The 16,012-nt window shown below is 48.1% G+C and overlaps 1 protein-coding gene across 3 annotated transcripts in view; it reads left to right on the top strand.

Moving 5' to 3' along the window:
• Positions 1-16,012, top strand: part of STK38L (serine/threonine kinase 38 like) — a 35,314-nt gene that overhangs the window by 10,422 nt on the left and 8,880 nt on the right. For 2 of the 3 annotated variants that reach the window (XM_050324573.1, XM_050324572.1), the window contains exons 2-8: positions 10,993-11,137; positions 12,096-12,147; positions 12,870-12,992; positions 13,217-13,300; positions 14,198-14,321; positions 14,782-14,936; positions 15,641-15,743. In XM_050324573.1, the coding sequence (XP_050180530.1) occupies positions 11,004-11,137; positions 12,096-12,147; positions 12,870-12,992; positions 13,217-13,300; positions 14,198-14,321; positions 14,782-14,936; positions 15,641-15,743 (775 nt within the window). In that variant the 5' untranslated portion in view covers positions 10,993-11,003. Of the gene's footprint in view, positions 1-7,016; positions 7,033-10,992; positions 11,138-12,095; positions 12,148-12,869; positions 12,993-13,216; positions 13,301-14,197; positions 14,322-14,781; positions 14,937-15,640; positions 15,744-16,012 lie in introns of those variants that run through there. The other variant, XM_050324574.1, reaches the window with a different exon arrangement.

Raw genomic sequence — 16,012 nt, 5'->3', positions numbered from 1 at the left:
TTCCTGATGTTGTGTGGCTCGACTGGGAAAGTGTCAAACTTTCCCAAGGTTGGCTGTTTATCAGAGCTCTAAAAGGCAGCTGATTAATGGTATTTGCATATGAGCAGCAGGGTGTGCAAACACTGGCTGGGGAGTCATTCCAAGGAATGCTTTCAGCTGGACTCAGGGAACAGCATTTCCAAGCTGAGGCTGCTCAGCTTGGAAACACTGTCACCAAACTTGGCCTCTTGCAGTGGGTTAATATTTCATTGTCCTTCCCATTGCTTTTCCCCATAAATTGTCCTCCTGTTTCTGAAATCCGAGATTCCAACTCCGTCCTTGGGCACAGGGAAAAACCATCTCGGTGCTTCACCTTGCCACACTCCCTCCCAGATCCACGACTCCCAGGCCAGTGCTGCACTCACCAGATGGGCAGCTCAGGCAAGGCATATTTTTTGGGTCAAATGATGAATTTTCAGAGCAAATTAATTAAGAATTTGTGAATACTTAAGACCACAGTCCATCATACACACGAACTCCTTGAGCTCCTGCCGTGACCTGCTGGCTCCAGGGATGATGTTTATTTTCTTGCAGGCACACCCTAAGTACATTTTTGCCCCTTTTTTTTTTTTAAACTCTGTAGGGTTTGTTTTTGCACATGGGGAAATAAAATAAACTGCAGATCATCTGTTCCTTAATGCAGTTTCCTGTGTTGTAGCTGAGGAGCGTCCTTCCTGTGGGCATGCATCACCTCCAGATGGTCAGGACTTCAGCTCTTGCATCACTGGGCAGAAATTTCAGGGAGGTTTCTCCTCCTCAAATCACCACCAGAGGTTGTGTTTGGGACACCTGAGCTGGTAACTCTGCTGGGAGAGCCGTTGAGTGGGATGAGAGGAGAGGGACTGAGGAAAGAGGGAGAAATTCGAGCGAGCCCTAGAGTGGGTGTTGCTGGTGTGTGGCTGTAGGTCGGGCATTGCCGTTCATCGTGGTCAGCCATTCCCTTGGAAATCAAGTGGATCGTGTTCTGTGCCGTTGCAGCTGAGTTTACCTGACTCACCTTTAGTAGGAAAACTGCTGGAATGCCTGGCCAGGACTGGAGAGGGATCAGCCACGAGGAGAGGAAGGGGCCTGTCTTTCCAAGAAGTAATTGCAGACCTGCACTGGCCAGTCCTTGAAGCGGGACTTGGCAGCAGTGCCTGTGCTGTCAGTGTGAGGGCCTTGAGCAGGGGGCCCATCCCCACGAGGAAATGTTCATGTTAAATAATATTTCCAAAGTGGAAATGACCTCATTCTTCCTATTTGGGTTTTTCTCTGGTTGCTATTTTTGGGAAGTGGCTGGTTGTGTCCAGCTTGTCAGGCAGTTCAGGTGGCTGCCTGAGGGACAGCCCCAGTTTCTTTGCCACTCCACCAGGCTCCATCTTTGCACTGAGCTGGTGTTTCCTCAGTTTCCTGCAGGGAACTCCACTTGTGTTTATCTGCACTTGGCAGATAAAGGAAAGGAGGCACAGTGGCACTGGGAACACCTTGAGAAGGAACAGTGAGAGCCACTCTGCAGGAACAGGAGTGGGGCCTCTCCTTGGAATGAGGTGACCTGTGTTCCATGAAGAGCCCTTCTGACTGCTGATCCTGCTCCTTTCCCAGTCAGGAGAGTGCTCAGCCCTTAGGACACGCTCCAAGACTCTTCTGAAGGCTTCCTTGGTGGGAAAGGTTTTGCTCCTAGAGAATTTTCTGTTCTGCTTCCCATAATCCATTTCATCTTGAAAGCACAGGAAACTGGGCTTTTTAAAGATTTATTTGGTTTTAATGGGGAATTTTCCCCTTTCTAGTGTGTTTAACATCCAGCCCTAGTATCTCAGGGAAACTTCAGCAAAGCTTTCCCTACCCTTTTCCCTCTCACTTTCTCCTGCAGCTGGATGTAGCCAGAGCTTTTCCCCACACCCTGTTTTTCCTCTCTTATCCTTTAACTAGGAAACCAGATAATAGAATCAAATATCTGAGCCTCATTTAAAGGAGCACACCACCCATTCCCAGTGAGCTTTCCCAGTCCAAGACCTTTCACTGGGAAATACCCCCCACAAACTGTCATCATCTGTCCCCTACGGGCAAGACTTCTATTTCCTTTTCCTTCCTTGCCTTTCCCTTCCCTTCCTAGAAGGGTGAAGGTGGGATTGTGTAGGAGGGATCAATAACAAAGCATTCCTGGTCACCCTCCAGCCCTGCAGGAGAGAAGAGCAGTCGGGGCATTAAGGAAAGGCTGCCGGAAGACTCTGGGATTTCACAAAGGCTCTGCCTCTGCAAGAGCTGTTTTCCTCCATAGCTAAACCTCCCAGTTTCGGAGGGGTAAGGCCCAAGGTGGTCTGCTTTGTGTGCCAGCAGCTGTCTGCTTCTCCAGCAGTGACAGTCAAAGGAATGAGCTGTTGGAGTGGGATTGGAGCAGGCAAACATCTGCTCTCCAGTGCTGACAACGTGCACTACCTGCACTGAGGGATCTGTAGGGCCAGAGGGATCTGTTGTGCTCGTTAACCCTGGCCAGAGGCACTGCCCAGGCCATGGCAGGTCACTGGGGCTCTGCAGCTCGTTTAGCAACTCAGCTCCTCTGCTGGCACAGACCTATTGTGTGTAATTACTTAAATTGATTGATGGGATCTAAAAAGAGCCTGGCGAGAGTCGGGGACTCGAACACACAGCACTGGAAAAGGAAAAGCAGACTTGGTGCTCCCTTCTCCAGCTTTCTCCAGTGCAGAAGCCCCTCCTAGTTCCCAAGGGTCCTGCTTCCCCAGGCTCCCTGGAAAATCGAAGAGCTTTAGAGCATGCTTAAAATTTGAGAGGAGAGTTTCTTGGATCAAAGCCAGAACTGTGTTGCAGTTTCATTGACACTTTTAAGTAGGAGATGCACCGTAAGCTCCTTCTCTTACCCTTTACTTCTGTCCTGAGTTGTGTCTCTGGGCCATTAAAGATGCAGAGAAGTCCATGTTCCTTTTGGACACTTGTACATGTTTTGGGGTGGGACATATTTCTCACTAGACCTGAGCAGAACTTTATCCAGCTGAGGAGGAAGCAGATTTTTGATCCCCGACCTTGCTCTGTCTGTAGTTATCTCATGGTCTAAAACATTGCAGCAAAATATTTAGCTGGATTTTTTTTCTTTTTTTATACCACTTAATTTAGCAGATCTTAAAAGAATGTTTTCTTATGCCTGGCTGCAAGTACCTGTTCAAAGCTGTGAAAATGCTTAAGTGCACAGGAATGCAATGACTCCAGTACATAGGAGGGCTTCCTGTTTTTAGACACTTGTGAGAGGACAAAGATTTGCAGCTCTCTGAGACTTGGGGACAGACACAAGTGGGCTGGAGCAAAGCTATGAAATGCTGTTTCACTTGGTTTTCCAGGAAGCTGCTGCTTTCTCTCATCCCCAGGAAATTGAAATGCATCAGCTCAGATGCCAGGCTAAATCCTGGAAGAGAGGGATGGGACTGCAGGTCTGCTTCCCTCATCATGTCTTGTGCTTCAGGGTGTTGCCCTGAGCTGACCTCCCGTGTGGAGCACTCCCTGGAGCGCAGCAGCGTGTGGATCCACCAGCAGCTCCCCTCCCATTCCCAGCTCTGCCCTCCATCCTTGCTGATGGAGCAGAAGTACGACCACTCTGACCCCTGTCCTCATGAGCTGGGTGGGGAGCCCTCCCTTGCAGCCACACACACTGAAGCAGTTTGAGAGGGTACTTCTAACCCCCAAATTATTGGACTGTGTTAAAAAGCCAAGAAAATCACATTACCTGGAAAGAACTGAGCTGATGAAGATTTCTGATGTGTCGTTGAATGCCGAGAGAGTGTTGTGAGTACAGAGTGTCTCCACATGCGCTCCTGACTTTGGGACAGACTGCTGATAGAGCATGAAAAATATCATTGTATGGCCAAAGCTTCGGCAAGTGGAGCTGAGGTGGCAGTGACCTTATTAGTGGGTTTGTGTTTCCCAAACCTCAGATTGACCGGTCTCCCGTGGTTTGGGAAAGCCGAGGTTACAACGTCGGGATCAAAAGTTTCTTTGCTGCTTGAAGTGCACAAAAGATTAACTCTAAAAGCAAATAAATGCAGTGTATAGCTCTACCTAGTGTATATATATGTATTCCCATGTACATTTTTGTGTATCCATACACAGTTTCCCTCTTTTCCTGTCAGGGAAGTGAATTCGTGTTCATTGCTTGTCGAAAGTGGCAGGGAACTGAATCCCAGCCCCTGTCCATGGGAGAGCCCTGTTGAATGGCAGGAAATCCTGGAGTGCAACACAACTCCAATATTCAGTTTTTATTCCATATTAGGAAATATTTCCTTATCATTGCTGTGGGTGTGCTGGAATGATTTCCCAGATTAATTTCTGGGAGCCAAATTAAGATGAGGAGGTGCCGTCACTTAGTCCTCGCTTTCGGAAAACTCCCTGGGAAGGGAGGAGCAGCAGGCTCAGCTTTGGGAAGGCTGACCCTTGTCAGTCCAGGCAGGGGAAAGCAGCCTCCCCAAAGCTGTTTTTAAGGCACTCATTCCATCCTCAGGTCCCCAGCCTGGGCTGTGCAGCTCCTCATGCTGGCACAAAGCGTGGAGCGGCAGCGGGAGGGAACGAGCAGATGGTTTGGTGGAAAACAGGATGGCTCCTTTCAGTCCTGGCTCGTTCCAGCCTGCAGTGTGTGCCCAGCGTGGCCTGGGCCAGGAGGGGCTGCTGGTGTTTCTCAGAGGGGCTTTTTGCCTTCTCTAATCAGAGCCACGCGCTGACATTTTGGGGTGTTTGTAGGAGTCTTCTCTAAGGTGTTTCTTTATTTTGGAAGCATCTTTTTTGGGTGAATTAAGCTCTTCGTAACTCTAATTAACAGTTTAGGGTCTCTGGGCCTCATTGTGCCCTGGGTTTCCGTGGTGTCACCACCATGGCTGTGGCTGCAGCGTTTCCATCCCGTGTCTCTGACCTTCTCCTCCAGGTTTTCCCCCAGCCGTGGCAATCGGGGACTGGGAGCATCCCCTGGGTTTGGTTTAGCAAGTCATGGAGCACTTGCTGCTTTTAGCTGGGACTGTAATGGGTGGCTCACTCAGACACTCCGTGGGGAAAGCAGGAATGACTTAAAATGGCCAAAACATTTGAGCATCTTTTGCTTTTAAATAGCAGAGCCTGTTCTTTGGCGGGACTAATTTTACTCTGTTTTCCTAGTGCTGCTTTAAATAGAACAAATATCATTCATCCTGTGGCTTTAAAGTAGCAAAACTTACTCAAGCAGAACATTGGGGAGTGTCAGTGATGTCTTGTTGCAGTTTTATTTATTTTTTCCCTCTCAGTGGGGACTGTTGTAAGAACTGGAGGTTGTCAGAGTAGAGCAGTGAAGAAGAATTCCCAGGTGAAGTATCTGCTTTATTTTATTTGTCAGGGAACGTTGCTTCCTTTAGGTGGCAGATTCAATAAAACAGGGGCTTGTGAATGGTGATACCACTGAAAACATGAATTGTTTCATCATGCAAGATTTGTTTTTCTGGCTGAAACATCCCCCAGAGCAGTGCTTGGTGAACATACTGATCTAATAACTGAGTTTCAGGAAGAGCAGCCAGCAGCATCCTGAGGCTGGAGTGGGAATATTAGGTCAAAACCTATTGAGCTGCAGGGTTGGGGTTTTTTGTTTATGTTTTGTCTGTTTGTTTGTTTGTTTTTATTTTATTGACATGAGTGAACTTTGGGCAAGGTGCTGTTCTGAACATGGAAAGCTGTGCTTAGTAATAACACAAGTGTTGAGATCAGGCTCCAAGAGGTGACAAACACTGCCCCATAACTGACATAGATCTGAGTGGTGGGGTTTTCTTGCCTTGCTTCAGGATCCTGGAGCATTTTACGTGGGGCTATAGGAAAAGGAGACAGAAAGACAACTGTGCCCTGGGCTGCACCCAAAGCAGGGTGGGCAGCAGAGCAGGGGGGGTTCTGCCCCTCTGCTCTGGACAGACCCCCCTGCAGAGCTGCCCCAGCTCTGGGATCCCAGCACAGCAAGGACAGGGAGCTGTGGGAGAGAGTCCAGAGGAGACACCGAGGTGATCAGAGGATGGAGCAGCTCTGCTGGGAGAGTTGGGATTGTTCAGCTGGAGAAGAGAAGCTTTGGGGTGACCTCACTGTGGCCTTCCAGGACCTGAAGGGAGCCCACAAGGAAGATGGAGAGAGACTATTTCCAAGGGCCTGGAGTGCCAGGACATGGGGAATGGCTTCAAACTGACAGAGAGCAGGGTTAGATTGGATATCAAGGAGAAATCCTTCCCTGGGAGGGTAGGGAGGCCCTGGCACAGGTTGCCCAGAGAAGCTGTGGCTGCCCCATCCCTGGGAGTGTCCAAGGTCAAGTTGGATGGGGCTCTGAGCAACCTGGGATAGTGGGAGGTGTCTCTGCTCGTGGCAGGGAGTTGGAACAAGGTAAACCTTAAGTGCCTTCCAACCCAGGCCATTCCATTCCATGATTCTCCCCAGGAGGAGGTTCAGCACAAACAGTTGGATAGTGAGTGCAGAAAGTCATTTTCCCTTGGGGCTGATCCCACTGTGTGACCACTTCTTCCCTCTGTTTCACCCTTGGAACCCTCAGCTGTTGTCCAGCACTTGTATCCCTGCTCTCTGTTTGTGTGTGGGCTCACACCACCCAGGGCTGTGTTTCAGAACATGTCACACCGTGTTGTCCTGCTGAGCCTTGGGCTGTTTATCCCATTTATCTGTCCTGCCCACCCTTTTGGTGTGAATCATGCTGTTATTTGTGTGTGCTGGGCTGGTGGTTTGTTTTTTTTTTTTCACTTTTATATATATATATCCTGTCTGTCTTTAAGAGAATTCAAACAATTTGGAGACAGCAGGGCTGGTGCTCGTACTCCAAGCCTTGCTGTATCCGTGCTGCTTTCCTAGACAGCACTTCCATTCTTAAATCTAATCCTTGTCAGCAGTGGGGGTGAGTGCCTGGACTGGGGAGCTGCTGTGCTGTGTGGTGTGGAAGGAGCCAGGCAGCTCTCACTTCTCCCCCAGAAGAGCCCGAGCAGTGAGTGATAACTGGAGTTTCTGAAGGTACCACTTTCCTGAGCTCTGTGTTTCCTTTGGAACTGGTCTGGCTCCTTTCTGCTTCACCTTCTATTCCTTGAGAAATACCACGTTTGTGCTTCATTTCAGGGGCAGTTTCAATGTCATGCTGGGAAAAAAAAGGGAGTTTTCAAAGGCAGGAGTATGTTTTGGTGCCTGCCTTACCCAGAGGCTTTCACTGAAGAGCCGAATTCCCTCGGAATTTAAATGGGAACTTCATGAACTTTGCAGTTTTACCCTTTTTACTGTAGCAGCTTCCTGACTGCTGGGCTTTAGGGCTGTGCTTGGGTGGGTGAATGAAAATTCTTGTCAGCCCTTCTGTGAGTTGATGGGGTTATTTTGGAGAAGGGATTGGTGTTCCCTGTCCTGCTGGACATGCAGCTTGCCATTTTGAATCCAAATGGGAGAGCCAGCGACTTCCTCATTTCGTGGGGGGATAAAGGTGCTTTTCTCTCTGTGGGGTTTGGTCCCAGACTGAAATCTGCCCTGAGTCCAGAGTCAGTTTATTCCAGGGCTGTGGTGTAATTATACTGCACACATGGCTTCAAAAAGAATGGATTCTGTCTTCTCATGGGATTGGGAAGGGATCCCACTGTGTTTCAGGGGAGATCAGTTCTCCATGGGCTTTGATTTCTTCCATCTCTCCTCTTCGGAGCGGGTGGGATTGGAAGCTTCCGTGGCTTTGCTCTCATTAACCTGAGTCTTAATCCAAGGAAATCTGAGGAAACCATTAATGACAGGCTGTGGGAGCTGCCCCAGAGAGCACATGAGCTTTGAGCTCCCAGTGGTGTAGCAGAGTCTGGGGGTGGGGGGGGGGCTTAAATGTGGAGACTCCGTCGGGAAAACGGATGGAGAGTTTGACTTGGAGCTGTTGTGACAAACAGGGGTGCAGACGGAAACTGGAGTAAATGCTGCTTGGCCTTTCTCTGCTTCCCACTCAGGAATGGTCTGGGAATAAAAAGGTCAATTAGGCAACATTCTTTTACCAGAAATGGGAGGACCCTTCCAACTGGGCTGTTCTGTGGTGGATCAGGAGAGCCTTGCTCGGAGGAGTCTCTGGAGCGCTCCAGTAGCATTTGGCTGTTGTTCCCTGCTCCCCCTTGTCCTTCAGGAACATCCTTGCTCTCCTCCCTTCTCTGTGCTGCTGTCCCACCTTTCCCTGGCTGCTGCCTGTCCCCAGCTCCTCATTCCCTTGCCGTAGGTGCTCTCTGCAGCCACGAGGAGAAAGGCTCAGGCTGGGAGTTGAGCCATCCCTGCAGGAGGCTCTGGCTGTGTTTCCAGACCAGGAGCACATATGGAATCCCTGCTCCTGGCAGCTCCCAGCCTTGTCCCGAGGGCTGTGCCTTCCCAGTGTCTCCTGCCCATTAGATCCCTTTGATGTCTTTCTCCTCCACATTCCCAGCCCTTTGGAAAGAAAGGTCTGGGATCCTTGTCAGCCGGAGGAGTTGTGGCCGAGTGTGGCTGGTGGGCCAGTGATGCAGCAGGAGTGCAATGGTTCCATTATGCAAGTGCCATCAGTTTGGGTGAACTCAGGAGGCTTTTGAGGGCATTTCCAAGAACTCTGGGTGGCACCTTTTCCAAGCATTCCCGTTAATGTGGTGAGGTCAGTCCAGGCTCTGTGCAGTCAATAAAAGGTCCTATTTTGAAGCTTCTTCCTTCCCGCCCCCATCCCCTCTGGCATCGCTTGTTTATAAAGGTCGTGTTTAAGGGCTGTGCTTGGTTACTCCCACTTTGGGATGCGGATTTGTGCCTTGTTTTGGGGGGCTCCTGAGTGGAAGCAGAGAGGCAGGAGGAAAAAGCTGAAGAGGTTTTCTTGGCTGCGAGAAATCCCACAGGATTTTGCGGGATACCTTGCCAGGTCTGTGCTCTTTCCCTCTTACTTTGGGGAATCTGGAGAGTTTAGGACGTTTCTTGGTTTCACAGTTTGTGTTTTGTTGTGGTGGTGGTGGTTTTGGCTTGTATTTTATTTTTCCACAGTGGCAGAAATAAATGGGGACACTCCTCTGTGTTTTCCTCCCGTGAGGGGCAGCCCCAAGGTGGATAACGTGGTGTGCTGGTGCTGCAGTTGGGATCTCCTTTTCTACAGGATTCAAACATAAACCAAACAAATAAAACCCAGTGACTTTGACTCGGCAGTGCCTGAATTTGTGAGTGTTTGCAGGAGCAGACAAATCACCAGGAAATCAAACTGCAGCGTTGTTTTATCCTCCTGGGAATAAGGGGCATGCAAAGGAGAAGTATCCGGTGCTGGAGTGTGCCAGTTGGGCCTTAAGGTTAATCCATTCCAAGCCTGGCTACGGGCTGCTCTATCCCGATGCTCCAAAATTATCAGAAGGCTGGTTTTTACCTTATTAGGTTGTTTCTTGAAATAACTTAATCACAGTTTGCTCTGTTTGATCTGGGTATGCCAACACGATGTCGGCTTTGCTCTCATCCACCTCTTTTATATTGATATTTTCTCACCTATCGGGGGGGGAGGAAGTGTCAAACTGTCCAAACAACAGGGAGAACAGTGCAAAATTCTCCCAGCTCTTGGAGCCGTATCCAGCATAGGTTCTGTGTTTTTATTTTTTAGTCAAGACTATTAAGAATTGACAGGTCTCATCTTTCTTTAGTGGAAGACCGAAGGGTATGAAAGATTGATTAAAAAGGTTGATAAAAAAAATAGAAATGTTGACATCATTTTGAAGCAGCTGCAATGCCATTAAAGCCTGTTTGTATCTATATAGAGAGATGTATATTTTTATTCTCAGAACTCTGGTGTCTTCAGCACACACAGCTAAAATAACATCTCCGTGATAATAAAATGCCTGTGTTTGTGACACAGCAGCTGCATCTCCAGCAACAAATATCTTGTTGTCCCAGGGGGGTAAAATCCTGTCCTTGCAGAGGGTGACAGGCAGAATCAAACCAAAAACCAACATGGAGCAGAGTTCAGGAATCCTCCTGTCCCGCTGGGGACGGGCGAGTTTCCTTCTGTGTGAAACTTGGAATTGGTTCACTTTAGAAGGTCTGAGGATGTGCTTGGACATCCTAATCCTAATTTGGGTTTTGGCTGCCTCCCAGTCCCCTGGTGAAGTGGAAGGATTGTGTAAATAACCAGCAGGGAGCCCACGAGGAGGATGGAGAGACCATTTCCAAGGGCCTGGAGGGCTAGGGCAAGGGGTATTGGCTTCCAAAAGCCGAGTTTTTTGGGATCAGGATGAAAGCTCCAGAGGGGAGCAGCCTTTCTTCTTTCCTCTTTCTTTCTCCCCAGTTTCTAAGTGCCCAGTGACCACATGCCAGAAGCTTAAGTGCTTTATCTGCGTGGGTAACATATTTACAACTGCCTAAGGACACTCCCCTCTGATTTTTTGGAAAATCCAAACACGGGGAGCTCTGTAAGGAACAGAGGTGGGCTGGAAAGGAAACAAGAGGAATGGCCTTGTGGGGGGGAAGGGTTTTTCTATTCTTGCTGGTTGATTCTTGATTTATAACACCAAACCACCCAAAAAACCCCAGTAACAGAAGTTTTCCACTTGAAATACAGCAATTCCAGTGTTTTGATGTGATGACTTCTAGAAATCCACATATAACTTTGTCAAGCAACTCTAAAATTCAAAGGTATTTAGGAGTTGGTTTCTATCCTTGAAACAGCTTCTCCTCTGGATTGGGATTAGGGGCTTTATCCATTTCCTTTTTCATTTTCTCCTGGTCTTTTTGTAGCTCCTGGAATTGTCAGAGGGTTGTGACATGCCCAGCTGTGGGGTCTTCCTCTCACCTTCCCTTTTTCCTTTCTGTGCTGTGCTGCCTTTTCCTTCCCCCAGGCTGGGCTCAGATCTTCCAGAGGGACATTTTCCTTATTTGTGGACAAGCTTACCCAAGAATTTGGAGGTGGAGAGTGGGAAAGAGAGCTGGTTTGGGTTTTTTTTCCTGGAGTGAGTAATGGTTTGCCACGCTGTGTTCCAGTACATGTTACCATGGCGATGACTGCAGGGACCACAACATCCTTTCCCATGAGCAACCACACCCGGGAGAGAGTCACAGTGGCCAAACTCACCCTGGAGAACTTCTACAGCAACCTCATCATCCAGCACGAGGAGAGGGAGACCAGGTACTGCCCCTGCTCCCTCCCACCCCTCTGCAGCTCCTCCTGCTTTTGGGGGGGCTTGTTCTTCCATCCCGAGGGAGGTTCCAGTGTGTTGGTCAGCACCGCCTGAGCTGCTCCGAGAGCCAGTCCTGGCCCTGCAGTGCCCCTCGAGCGAGGTGTCAGAGCCCCAGGCGTGTGACTGTGCTCAGGGTTGTGTCTTAGATTGGCACCAGAGTGTGAAATTATCACTCCCTGGCCCTCTGGTTTTAACTGGGGGGTTTTCACTCAAGCAACAGGGCTTCTCTCCATCACATTTCCTCATTATTCCATGGAGTGGAGTTGACTCCAGTTGGGAGAACAGACTGTCTGCTGAGGGCCTTTGATGTGGGGGATGCTGCTGCACTTCCCCAAGTGCAGAGAGACACCACCAGCCTTCCAAGTCTTGGCTGCTGCCAGTGGATAACCAGCCTTCGGAAAGCTGCCCCCCGACAGCTGGCAAGAAACATCCTGAGGGTGGAAAAAGAGGGGTCCAGCAGCCACATTGCCATGTGCTGACCCCCTGCCAGCTGGGGGGGATTGCCAGGCTCTGCTCCCCACTCAGAGCCTTGGACTGGTGGGGCTGAAAGCTGGAGGTGCTGGAGGTAGAACTGAGACAGAAACCGTGAAAAAGCCATTTTTATTCTGCTTTGTAACCCTAACTGATAAAACCAGCCTTAATTCAGGAGACGTGAAGAAATGTAAGTCATTAGAGGGATTATTATATATTTAATGCCCAATTCTGCAAATCCAGAAGTATGTGCTTAAATTTGCTTTCCACAGCTTTTGGGCACAAACAAATGAGTAACTGGGTGGAGTGGGCTCTGAGCCTTCCCATTTCTATCTGAGGCAAATTCTTCAGGGGTTGGAATATGTGAAGCAAAGGTGTTGTCTTGCTGCAGTGTTTGGGCTTTAATAAACCATCCCCTGTTTCTCTCCCTGGCAGGCAGAAGAAGCTGGAAGTGGCTATGGAGGAGGAAGGCCTTGCAGATGAGGAGGTAAAAAATACTACTTAAATCACCTTAAAAGCTGCTTCAAAAATAGGATTTGAGGAGCCTACAGAAACATCACCCAGCAAGACAGCAAGTTTGGTTTTGTAATTCAGTGTTGCCCCTCTAAAAAAAACCACCTGTTTGTTAGGGAAATCTGGGAATGTGCTTGAATCATCCCTCCAAGAGCTGGCTAAGGCTTTTCATGCCACCCTTAGTTCTCATGACACGTGGCCACAGCATGTTTATCAAAGATTGAAATTGTTTGCTATTACATTTGGCAAGGAATAAAAAGGTGGGATGTGCTTAGAAAGCAAAATGCTGAAGGTTTTTCCTTGATTTAGACAACGAACTGGCCCAGCTTTGCTCCGTTTGAATGAGGATGAGGACGGATCTCTGGTTGCCTCTCGAAGAGCTGTGGTCACTAAGTTGTTTTTTCCAGGTCCATTACACCAGTCTGCCCTCAGGATAGGCAGGGAAGTAAGCAGGAAGAGCGGCTGGGCCGTCGCTGAGGTTTTTGGGACCTGTGGAGAAGGAATGTGGGAGTGCGATGCCACCTTGCGGCTTTAAGCGGTGCCGTCTCCAGGCACGGCCCTGCAGGTGCCCGAGCACCACGAACACCGCTCTTTTTTACATTTCCCTCTCCCCCTGGGATTCCGGGGAGAGAAGGGAGATGGCATAGCTCGAGTTCCTGCTGCCAAGGGACTTAGGAATTGCCGTTGTCTCCTCAGAAAAAGCTGCGCAGGTCCCAGCACGCCCGCAAGGAAACCGAGTTCCTGAGGCTGAAGAGGACCAGACTCGGCCTGGATGACTTTGAGTCCCTGAAAGTCATAGGAAGAGGAGCGTTTGGGGAGGTTTGTGGCACTAAAACGTTTGAATCACAGAATGAAAAGCTCCAGGTGGGGGGTTCCTTTGCAGAAGGGGAGCTGTTTGTGCAGCTCTCCGAGCGGGAGGAGTCTGGTGATCAATTAATTAGAACTGGTCGGTGCCTGGCAGTTTGGAGCCTGCCAGGAGAATTCCCTGCCAGGAGGTGGTTCCTGAGGCAGGGAAGGCTAAAGTGGGTTGTGTCTCCTCACAGGTACGCCTGGTTCAGAAGAAGGACACGGGGCATATTTATGCAATGAAGATCCTAAGAAAGGCAGATATGCTGGAGAAGGAGCAGGTTTGTGGTGTCCAAATCCCCCAAATTCCAGACTTAGCCTGTCCAGAAGGTATTTGCCATCTTTGAAACAGTGGAGTTGCCAGCACAGCATGAAAGAAGCAGAAATTAGGAAATAAGGTCATGGAACAGCATTTAAAAAATATTTGATTTACAACCAATTTTGGAATAGTGACAAAGACTCTATTTTTATTTTCTCCCTTTATCAACATGGACCTTATAGCAGTGAACCTGTAAAACTGCATTTCAAGGGGAGTGTTTCTTGAGAAATGGTCCTGTGCCACAGTAAAAACTCTTTTAATGGTGAGACACCAACAGGTGTTTCGTTGACTTTGTTTTCCTTTGCTTTGCATTTTTAGGTGGGTTTTGTCGTGTTATCTTAATTTGCTTTGCTTTTTTTGGTTGGTTGGTTTGGGGTTTGCTTTGACTTTTTTAGCTCCAAATTCACTGTGAGGACACAGCAAGTACTTCAGCAAAGAAATCAAGGATGGATTTCTCAAGTGAAAAGGCAGATTAAAAAAAAAGGGACTTTTTTTTAACTTTAGTCCAAACCTTACCCATCATTTACCTTGTGTTTCACTAGAGAAACACTTCCATCTTTTCAAGCAGCTTTGTTCTTTCTAACAAACAAAACCAGCGTGATAAGTTGTGTTTCTAGAGATTTCTTTTGCAAAATTGTGTGAACTGTTATTTTCAACACTGAGTTAACTTCTGTGGGTTTCTGGGGGACTTTTTGTAGGATCTAGTAAAAAAATCATGACAAATCAGTAGGAAAAGCACATGAAAATAAGGGTTTTTTTGCTAAACATCTTGAAAAATATTTTACAGGACTAGGAATATACAATTATGTTGAAATATTTCATTGTACTCTAATAACAGGAATTTAAAACAAAATTTCAGGTGGCCCACATCCGAGCAGAAAGAGATATTTTGGTTGAAGCAGATGGAGCCTGGGTAGTGAAAATGTTCTACAGCTTTCAGGATAAAAGGAATCTTTACCTGATCATGGAGTTCTTGCCTGGAGGTGAGCTGTGTGCTGGGCCTTTGGGTGTACAGGCACTTCTTCTGAACTTTTTGGTTAAATGAAGTTGCAGGTGTGTGACCATTCCTGATTTTTAGGGGAAGGGGAAAGGTTATAAAGGGAGGTTAAGTAGACTTAAATTAAATAATTCTCCATACTGCTGGAGTTATTAACAGTAAAAAGAAATGAGGAAAAAGCCCCTGTGCAATAAGTGTAACATGTGTGAAAATTCACTGTGTTTTCCTGGGCTGTCCAATTAAAATCCCTGTTTGGGACTTTCAGCAGCTTCACATCCCTTTTCCTGAAAAAGTCAATTGGGTTTGTAGGTCTTTGCAGTCACAGTTTTATAATTAGTAGCTGTAGGGCCAGTTCCAAGGTTAAATTTGGATTCTGCTGGGGTTTCTCGGAGTCTGGTGATTGGAATGTTCTGGTTCTGAGCTGGGTTTTCCCTCTCTCTGCTCAGGTGACATGATGACCTTGCTGATGAAGAAAGACACCTTGTCAGAGGAGGAGACCCAGTTCTACATCTCTGAGACTGTGCTGGCCATAGATGCCATTCACCAGCTGGGATTTATCCACAGGGATATTAAGCCAGACAACCTTCTGCTGGATGCCAAGGCATGTCCTGAGCACGGTGAACTTCCAGGATCCCGGTGTGTAGGTCACGGTGCTGCTCGGTGGGAGCCTGGAGTGCCACCTCTGTGACTTCAACTGGCACGAAATGGGCACTGCACTTGCCCTGTGTGCTTAAACGAAGCCAGAACCCCCTGGGGTTTTGTTGGGAAGCCTTACAGAGCAAGGCTTTTAAGGGAGAAACCCCCCCACTTGTGGTGTCCAGATGCTCATATTCCCCTTCACAACACTCTGACTGACCATAAAGTGAGCCCAGTTAATCACCACAGGATTGCTGAGGTTGGAAAAGAGCTCTGAGACCATCCAGCCCAACCATCACCACAACCCACACAAGACTGTCAGCTTTGAGGGGTTCCAGCCAGCACTGATGTCTGGAAACCTGATTAAAGCAAAACAAGGCCAAAGGAATTTTGTCCTGGAGCCTTTTCTCAGTCACAGGGATATCCAGTTCAAAACAAAACCAGGCAAAGCTATTGCAAAATTGTAGATATGACCATTTTGAGGGGAAAAATAACCTGTTGGAGAGAACCCCCACTCTGCCAGTACCCCAAGGTTCAGCCTTTATTTGCCTGCTTGTCCTGTGAAAGTTTGTGCAGTTATTAAAACCTTTTTTTTTTTTTTTTTCCCAAGCACTGCCTTTCTCAAGAATGTTTTCACATTCTCTGATTATTTATCCTTTTTTTTTTTAGGGTCATGTAAAGCTGTCTGATTTTGGGCTCTGCACAGGCCTAAAGAAAGCTCACAGGACAGAGTTCTACAGGAACCTCACACACAACCCACCAAGTGACTTCTGTGAGTATGAGCTGCCCCAGTTCAGCATGTAAATAGTTGGGAACTGCAGCTGCACATGGCACATGGGTTTCTGCAAGACTGGGCAGGCTGGCTTGGCCTTTCCTTGGAAAACTGGAAAAGCTCGTTCCCTGGGACAGGAAAGAAATGAGGATTTCTGTGGTGTCCCCCTGTTTCTGCACATTAGATATGAATCCTTCATGTGGTGTGTCTGTAATTACAATAATTTAATGTTAGTGAAGTTACAGAAATGCTGTCAGGAGGGGCAGGGG

The sequence above is a fragment of the Myiozetetes cayanensis genome, unplaced genomic scaffold (genome assembly GCF_022539395.1).
Source record: "Myiozetetes cayanensis isolate MyiCay16 unplaced genomic scaffold, myiCay2020 scf3, whole genome shotgun sequence".
Taxonomy (NCBI): domain Eukaryota; kingdom Metazoa; phylum Chordata; class Aves; order Passeriformes; family Tyrannidae; genus Myiozetetes; species Myiozetetes cayanensis.
The sequence above is the reverse complement of the archived record's forward strand: the minus strand, read 5'-3'. Positions and strand labels throughout refer to the sequence as shown.